Here is a 9,364-nt window from a genome sequence, read left to right as displayed (position 1 = left end):
AGAGTGGACAAGACAGAGGGTAAACAGCACGTGACAAAAGCAAACTAGACCAACAAAGGTGATGAGGAATAGAGAAGGGTGAACAAAAGAGAGGCGAGGGAGACAGGGAAGGGCTTGGCTGAGGCTGCAGGCATCAACATACAATCTCACAGAGACTCATGACAAAGCTGCTCATCATCTGAAAGACTGGGACAATTAGAAATCTGGGCTTCATAGCCAGCCAGTGTGGTGACCCTGGAAAACACTTCTCTCTAATCACAGCCAACTGAGTAGCGGAACCATAGTTTGCGTTCTCACATCAAACTATGGTGGCTTGAGGCCAAAATACTACACAGTTGAGGGACTAAAGATGTAATGTACAGTCTTTAGTATGTGACTCAGCCATCCCAAACACCATTGATCCTGTATGCTCATTCTTTACAGGGATGAGGTGTTTGATGCCACAATAATTCATTTCATTTTTGAGTTATTTTCTTTGTGCATGTGCATGATGTGAGTGCCTTGAAACCTGAGGATGAATTGCTCTTTATCAATCAGTTGACTCAGTATTGTGAGGTATTTCAGTGAATCCTGTGAGGATATCTACTGTATGAGAAACGTGAGATTTTCCCCAAAATGCTTACTGTGTCTTCAAAAACCTGTGGATCTGACTGTGAGCCGTCAGCTGTCTGTGCGCTTGCAGTGAAATTCAATATAATTGGCTTCCTCAAAGCTGCAATTTAGAACTTATTTTAATGAAATGAATGTTTTTTAATGTATAAACATCTGCAGTGGTTGGAGGTGGTCTCCCTATTCTTCCATTGAGGAAGTCAGACCCTGGTTTCCATTAGAACAACTACTGGTTGTAGCATTGCCTGAAGATCAGAAGCGCAATATATCCCCATAAGCAGCCAAACAGGGACACAACTCCATCATAAGATGAAGTACAAATTACAATACGCACAGTCCAATAATTAACAACGGGCATAATTACATTTTGTTTATTGACCGGAATTACTGCAGAATTGTACAGTGGAAATATAGAAGACTATAAATACCAACACATATAAATATTAACTTATAATGTGATAAATTATATTTGAAAATGCTTTAGCAAAAATACATTTCAATTGTAGTCTTTAAAAGACAAGAATGCGGCCGCAATAACTAACAATTGTGGCCGCATTCTTGTCTTTTAAAGACTATGATTGAGATTATTCTGCCGTTGGTCGGCACCACAACAAGGACTTGGTGTGCGTAGCATCCTCTTGCACAGAGCAAACAGACATTAAACATCAATGCTGAATACAACTGAAAAAGGTAACCGAATCTATACCTCAATGAAGCTTAATTTAACCATTGCAAAATGACATCATTAAGTAAATGTTGCTGATATTGTGGTTAGTCCAAGGGTCATCATCACACACACACACACACACACACACACACACACACACACACACACACACACACACACACACACACACACACACACACACACACACACACACACACACACACACACACACACACACACACACACACACACACACACACACACACACACACACACACACACACACTAATTTGTACCCCTTAAAGGAGTAGTAATTCACCCTCAAAATGACTTTTTTTCTATTGATTACTCAGAATCGAGTCTCCATTACAATACATGTACCCCCATTGATTCCAGATGGGGACCCTAATGCATTGGGGTCCCCATCCGGAATCAATGGGGGGACATTTACTATAATCCATTTTTGTCATAGGAATGCGACAAATACAAACAAATATTATTGAACTCAAGCCTCAATGGTGTGAGTAATCAATAAAAATAAAAACATTTTGGGGGAGAACTGCTACTTTAATCCACTATTTCCCAAACAATGGGTCGGGGCCCATTTGTGGCTTGTGGACCCATACTTTTGGGTCATGAGTAAAAAACAAACAATATATAAATAAAATGTATATATATATTTCCTCCATTATTTCAAATGATTATCAAAAAAAATCCCCAGAAAGTTTGTTCTCATTTTTCAAAAGAATGTAATAAATAAACACAAATAAATAAAACTAATTCAAAGTATTTGTATTGAAAATAGAAGAACTACAAGTTTCAATGCCTTGAAACGTGTCTTAAGCTATTTTCACTAGTTTGGGTCCCAGGGAGACATCAAATGTCAAGGGTCTCAAGCTAAAAGGTTTGGGAACAAGTGCCTTATAGTCTATCTGTAAACATAACCATACCCACAACCAGTCTGTCTAACCCTAATCCATACCCTATAAACATAACCTAACAGATACATGTCTAATGTAAACCCTTAGCCATTACCATATCCCTAACAAATAGATGTCTAGCCCTAACCTTATGAAACTGCAGTATAACAAGTAAGACACCCTGAGGCCGAGAAGCGGCCGTCAGGTCGCGCTAAAGACAGGGTTCCCACACATTTTTACCAATTTATTTCCAAAACTTTCCCAGAATATTTAACCCAATTTCCAGGACTATATAACAACAATTCAGCTCAATAACAGGTCGCTTACTCCTATGCGCAATGCTCAAAGACAGGTAGTGTAGGCCAGTGGTTCTCAACCTTTTCAGGCCGTGACCCCCGAAATAATCATGTTTTAACTGGGGACCCTGGCACCCTGACGAGCACTGAGAGTTGAGGAATTTTGTATAACGCGGTTCTATTGTGAAAATAGCAGATCTACATGCTCACAACGCCTCGCAACGGTGAGCATGTAGATCGGCAATTTTCACAATTTCTGCCTCTATATATTTGACAATTTGGTCCATGTTTAATTTGTCATTTCAGAGGTATTAACACAATCAATTACCAAAGACAATGCATAGCTATTTTTTCCAGGACCTTCCAGGACCCTTGATAAATTCCAAAACTTTTCCAGTACTGGAAAAATATTTTTCTAATTTCAAAATATTTCCAGGAATTTCACGACCGTGGGAACCCTGTAAAGAGCAGCGTTCATTAAACAGCGTGTTAAAGCCAGTGAAAGCCACAGCCAATCAGCAAATATGTTACTTAGAACTTTTCGTGAACTGCCTTTAGGGCTGTTCCGTTTGGCCTAAAAATAAAATCCTGTCTTATTTATCAGAATAGTCGATTTTCAAAAAAGAAAAAAAAAAGCTAACTATTTCTTTTTTTTAAAAGAAAAAGAAAGAAAACAATTAGGAATAAAGTCCAAACCATTGACAAAGAAAGAAACATTTTGGGATTAATAAAGTCACAACTTTTACAATGTCTTGACTAAACAAATCTCATCCTGAAAGGTTTCCTTAATGTTCAAATCACACCAGTATCCAAATTCCCTTTTTCCTGGAAAGCTGATAAGCTTTTATTATGAAGCCAAACGTTTCCTAACATCTAAACATCCTGCAAATAGCTGATCTACTAGCTCACAACATGTCTGCGACGCGTTGTGAGCTTGTAGATCAGCTATTTTAACGAAGTAAGTCAGGCTTCACTTCAGAGTTGTAGATTGTTGTAGATGAGGCGATGCGCTGCAGACTGCGCTCCCCGAAGGAAAATAAACATTTAATGTAAGGGCCAGAAGGTGGCTAACACAGCATTAATAAGCTTGAGCTTTTTTCGGTGGCCTGTTATGAGCGAGATCCGTATCAGAATTACCCTAATTAAAGTGAAAATCGATTTGACGATTTTCTTTTTTCCAAACAAAAGAAATCTGATTTTGATTTAAAATCGATTAATCGCCCAGCCCTAACCGCCTTCATGGATGGAATGGGAGGGAGGTACTGAAGTCGATAGGTAACAAAATGTTGGGTATTAGCATGACTCACTCACTGACACGAGCTGGACGTTTTCATACTAACTGCGACCTGATGGTCACAATCAAATTGGTAAAGACAACTTTATTTGAAATTAGATACAATTCCAAATTAGCTGGTCACAAATTTGCCCCAAAACATGGCCTGTGTCAGGAACAGACACACAGACACGCACACATACACCCACAGTCTCCCACATACAATACATGCAGTTACTGTATACACCCTGCATCATTTTGCTGTGTAAAAGGAAAAAAGGAACTGAAAACTGAACAATTATCAGTCACCTCTCAAATCTCAAACTGACCCCTATATTTGTTCTCTTGCATTAAGAGTGAACCCTCACCAGAAGCTTAGCTTTCTGCTTATTCAAAAATACTTAATTAGTGTTATAATACAGCAGATGAGCAGAAGGGGAGAAATAAGCAAATCAAATGTCGGACCCTGAGGACACCTGTGGGCCATCCTGTAACAAACACAAAACAGAGTAGACACTTGTCAAAACAGACTGACTCACATTTAGAACGGGTACACTGTATTGTGTATCATTATTTTATGTTTTAACTATTGAAAAATAGCAGATATACAAGCTCACAGCGCGGCACCGAGTGCCGCGCTGCGAGCTTGTAGATCTGCTATTTTTAAAAAAAATAGTGAAAATTTTAATTTTGACCCGATTCTATAAGTGCCTTTTGAATCCTTCCAAGACCTTTTGAAAAACCTATGTTTCTATGTCAGCAATCTGGCCAGACATCATCAAAGAAAAGGTCCCTTTCACTTAACTGGAGCTCAGTTAGTCTGTTCTTGAGAGACTACTATGTCAGTGGTTCTCAAACCTTTTCATGTGAAGGACCCCCAAAATGATATTTATTTGGCCACGGACCCCCCCATCTCAAAATATTTTGTTCCAGGGACCCCGCAGAAGCAAAATTTGAGTTACAAACGTTTGCTTTGAAAATACATATATTCAAAGATTTGCACACATTTTCACGACTTTTTCAAAAATAGCAGATCTACAAGCTCGCAGCGCGGCACTCGGTGCCGCACTGTGAGCTTGTATATCTGCTATTTTTCACTGGTTGAAGCATTCAATAATTCTAGGCCTAAATTTTAATGGCGAGGCTGACTGACTGACGCATCTCCAGGAGTAAACAAAGCCATTTTATTCACCAGGGCAGTTCCTCATTTACAGTACAATGTTAATCTATTTATACAATTAGTGTTGATCAAATGCTATTTTGTTGTTGACTTTGTTGACTCTGAGTAAGTATAATCCAGCGGTTTATATGTGTATGTACTTTCTAGTTGTCCTGTAGTGGTTCAAATAAGTGAAGTGAGTGCTACATACCTCCTGTGGCCTCCAGTGTACTGTATTTTCCTGTCATCTCTTGTGTCGCGTGGTCACACCGAGTGTAAGTGGTACACTCCGCTGGACACAAACAAATGATTACAAATGTGGATTAAAATAATCTGCTTGGAACAATGACAGTTGATATTTCAAAGACCCCCAGTTTGATATGCATTAGGCCAAGGACCCCCATTTGTTACTTTTTATATATGGGACCCCAAACAACTTCTATAGACTCTTCCTTGATAGTTAACTAACCCAGAGTGTATAAATGGAACGAAATAAGGGTCCATGTGTACACTCTCAGTGTTACAGACCCTTACAGGTCCATTTGGTTCTCAACTATCAATAGTTTACCTGGCTAACCCCCCACCCCAAGTTGAGAACCAGTGCTTTACATAATATAAAGAGAACATTTAAGCACTGGCTGAGATTCAAGCCAATTGAGATTTTGAATCAACATGATTACCTTGTGCTTTGGACATCTCATTGAAAAGTTCTCTTCATTTAGCACACAGCCTGCAAGACAGCAACATAACACAATAAATAAATAAATAGCAATATTCATCACTTTGAAGAGGCTGATAAAGACTGCTTTCCCACACACAAGAGAAGCAAAACTGACTCAGGCTCTTTCCTGCTCCATGTCCATCTTTTCCACCACCATTAACAGCCATTGCTAACACAGTCTGGTAACACTGCAGTATACTATTACTGGTCATTATACAGTAACAGATACTCATTTGAAACATCATGCCCAGTAGAAATGGCTACACTCACCGTGTAATTATTGGCTACTATACCAGCACTGTCACCTATTATGAAGATTATGTTGTATGCTGTGCAGTGGAAACTGCAAAAACATTCCTTTTTCATTATTTAACCTTTTAAAATAGGGACCATAGCCGATCTACAAGCTCACAACATGTTGCTTTGTGATGCGTTGTGGGCTTGTAGATCTGCTATTTTCACTAGTTTTGTGCGACACTTTTGTATGATGAAGTGGGACATTGCTGTAATTTACCAAAAAACATAAAAAGTTGAAATAGAGATGGAGATATGAGGTATAAGGTTTCTGCCTAACAACATGTTGTATGCTGTACAGCACACTACCTGACTCAATGGCACATCTGTAGTGATATCTCCGGAGGCATCCCTTTTGGAAACAACCCATTACTGCACCCGTTTCGTTGCATATGGAACAAACCTGAGAACAAGAATACAAAGAAGCGGAATATGTAAATGAGGACAATACACATTTATGATCAATGTAATGGCCAGGGGTGGGGGTGGTGGGGTAGTCATGTGTCACTCACTGTTCTTTGTGCAAGACTAGAGGCCTCACATAAGCCATACAGCTTCCCTTTAACTAAGAAAATACCAGCAGACCAGATACCACAGTCTTCGTGTATCCAGAACTCATCTGAATGAAATGCCGCTGTTATGACACCATCAACCACAGAAGGCGGCGTGATGGAGCTATCGCCATCACAGTCTTTATCGTCCATTTTCACAGCGTGGCCATTAGCAAGGTTGTGTAACCTTTCGTCCACGTTTAGCCTACTTTTCACGTCACCTGAAGATGGCTCTGTGCAATTCTGCTGGTGTCTCAGACAACCTTGAGACGGCCCAATGGGATAATAAGGCCCATGAAGATCCCCCAGGCCCGTGGCATTGGCTGATCGACCGCACAAGCAGCAGAACTGCGTGGGCTGACACTTGCTTTCTGCACTGAGTCGGCCGAGCTGAAAGCAAGACGTGTTGGGAACAAGTCCAGTCAGCCCAGTGCCTGTGCGTTGCTGTCTTGTATTGCACTTCCCATTTGTTTCCTGCTCCTGATAGTTGACAACAGTGCATACCTCCTGTTCTACATGAACAAAGGGGTGAAAGCCATCTGATTTGTTCTGCCGTTTCTCCTTTTTGTAGTTTGCATATTTAAGCTCAATTTCCAGCTCTCTAGGGGGGAAAAAGCAGGACGGCCCAGTTTCAGTGTGCTTTTTTCTCCTTTTTCGTCGCGTGGATGCAGTTTTTTTGACAGGTGCTTTCCTGTCTACTGATACCTTTATACGTTGCTTTGCAGGGGTACCCCGGTGGGGTTTTGGTTTGGTAGTGGTACTGGACCTTTTGCACTTACGGATGGGAAGGGACTTATTTTGTTTTGTTTTTGGCAAAGGGTCAGACTGCTGAGTGTCCCTGTCAGAGTCATCTGACTTTGTGGCTGCTCCAGCTCCAGGCTTCAGAGTGGACAACACAGGCTCTTCCTCTGAACTCCATAACCTCTCCACAGACTCAATCACATCATCCGAATCATAACATTCATTATAAAAACCTCTTCTGGCGTTATGAGTTCTTAAATTGTGATGACGCTGAGGAGAGACGCTGCATGTGAACTGATGCGTTGTTGGGGTCGAGTCCTTAATTCTGGGACTACGCCGTAAACTTCTTGGCTCGCGTTCATTCGGAGAACTCGTTTCTTCTGCCGCACTATTGTGATCAGGAACACGTTCAGGAAACACAATAACATTTTTCCTTTCACTGGTGACCGAGACCTCGATGACATCGCTGTCATCACTTGAAACATCTACGGGAGAATCAACAGGGTTCATCTTCCTGCAGACAGCTCTTATGTCTGGTAGGAGGACCACGGGCCTGGCATGCAGTACAGCTATGTCTGTGGAGCTGTCTGAGGAGACTTCGGAGTATGTGCTGTCTGGACTGGGGGAGCTCAGGGGCTGTGGCAGCAGGTAACAACCTCTCCCCTCATCCATGGAGAGAGCTGCTGGAGACAGGGGTTCCACAACAGGGCTAACGCTTTCTCTGCTCAAAGAACTACACACAAGTGTGTCCTTATTTGTGGAAACAAGGAAAATGACATCAGACCCGCTGTCGCTCTCCTCTCCGCCACTACTTTCAGGAACCGGGCTCTCCACTGGATCGCACTCATAAAACCTTTGATGCCACAGGTGGCCGTGGGCTCCGTTATGATATAGACCCAGGCCCTGAGATAATGTCGTGTCCATGTAGCTTCCTATGGCTTCAGGGCCCTGCTCCATCTCTCTGCAGTGAACGCCTCCGCCCATGTCAGGATGGAACTGGATAACACCAGTGTCTCCTATGCTGCTGTCCATTATACGGGTGGAGTAGGAGGATGAAGGCCTGGTCCTGTTCCAGTAAGTGGAGCCGACTTCTGTGCTGCAGCTGGGTGGAGGTCTGTGGTACCACTCTGGCTTCTTTCCTAGGGGGTCCCTGGCTTCAGCGTGGCCACAGTTCAGGGAGTTGACAGTGTATCCCTTTGACAGATCCATGGCTATGAGAGATGGATCCTTAGAAGAAACTTCCATCACTGTCAGAAAAGAAGAAGAATAAGAAAAAAAAAGGATAAAACTGTAAACCACTGCTTCGAAAATATGCCTCATGTGTGGCATCACGTCACGTCACATCACATCAAAACATAACATTATGTATAACCAACCAGGTACTGCAGTGGTTTTCAACCAGTGGTCCCTGGGGGGGGGTGCCAGGTGGTCCCCAGCTAAATTATGGAGTTGGCAACCAAATGGACCATTATAGATCTTTAACTCTTGAGAGCGTAAAATGAAACCAAATGGCCCCGTTAAGCTCCCAAGAGTTAAATTATTGTTAAACATCTGCATTTACAAGAAGTCTACACACAATTAGAAAATGTAGAAGATTTTTTTCTTTTGATTGACATGTTATCTCTCATATTGGTACCACATCAATACAGCATGGAATTGTGGACAAAATCCTATCCGACCAACAACAACAAAATAGTTTTGGGTCTGAGAAGCTAAATGTCACCGTGGCTGAAATACCGAATAAATAATGGTCTGAAAATATGAAAAGGGTTGAAAACCCCTGAGCTACTGCATTTCAGATATGAATCAAAATAGCACATGTATAAACTGGTAACTACTATCACTACTATATATTTTATATTAAGTACCTGTACCTACACACAACAGTTGTTGGTGTTTTTCTCCGGTTGGGTGAGAATGACTCCTGAACTCCGGGTAGCTGTAGGTGAGCTACCTATCCAGGCCCATTAAGTCATGATGTAAACAAAAGCAGCGACACTCCGACTTCATCGTAGCAAGCTAGCCAGCAAGCTAACGCATCTACCAATGAACAGAACATCCACCACAGAGATATTCATTCTCGTAACGTGTACCTAAGATGTTAAATAATATTCGGTTGTATTTTAAGGCTGT

General features: G+C 41.5%; 1 protein-coding gene across 1 annotated transcript; it reads right to left on the bottom strand.

Annotated features, from left to right (window-relative positions):
* Positions 1 to 1,758: 1,758 nt before the first annotated feature.
* LOC308283846 (retinoic acid-induced protein 1-like) lies at positions 1,759 to 8,088 on the bottom strand. The gene is made up of 5 exons (XM_080724348.1): positions 6,452 to 8,088; positions 6,249 to 6,342; positions 5,605 to 5,654; positions 5,136 to 5,216; positions 1,759 to 4,253 (listed from the first exon to the last, which is right to left on the bottom strand). Exons 1-4 carry the CDS (start codon positions 7,901 to 7,903, stop codon positions 5,169 to 5,171), a joined length of 1,644 nt encoding a protein of 547 aa, XP_080580474.1. The 5' UTR covers positions 7,904 to 8,088; the 3' UTR covers positions 1,759 to 4,253; positions 5,136 to 5,168.
* Positions 8,089 to 9,364: the final 1,276 nt, after the last annotated feature.

The sequence above is a fragment of the Nannobrachium achirus genome, assembly GCF_963921795.1.
Source record: "Nannobrachium achirus genome assembly, chromosome: 4".
In the NCBI taxonomy this organism is placed as follows: domain Eukaryota; kingdom Metazoa; phylum Chordata; class Actinopteri; order Myctophiformes; family Myctophidae; genus Nannobrachium; species Nannobrachium achirus.
Note: the sequence above shows the minus strand (reverse complement) of the source record. Positions and strands in the feature narration are given on the sequence as shown.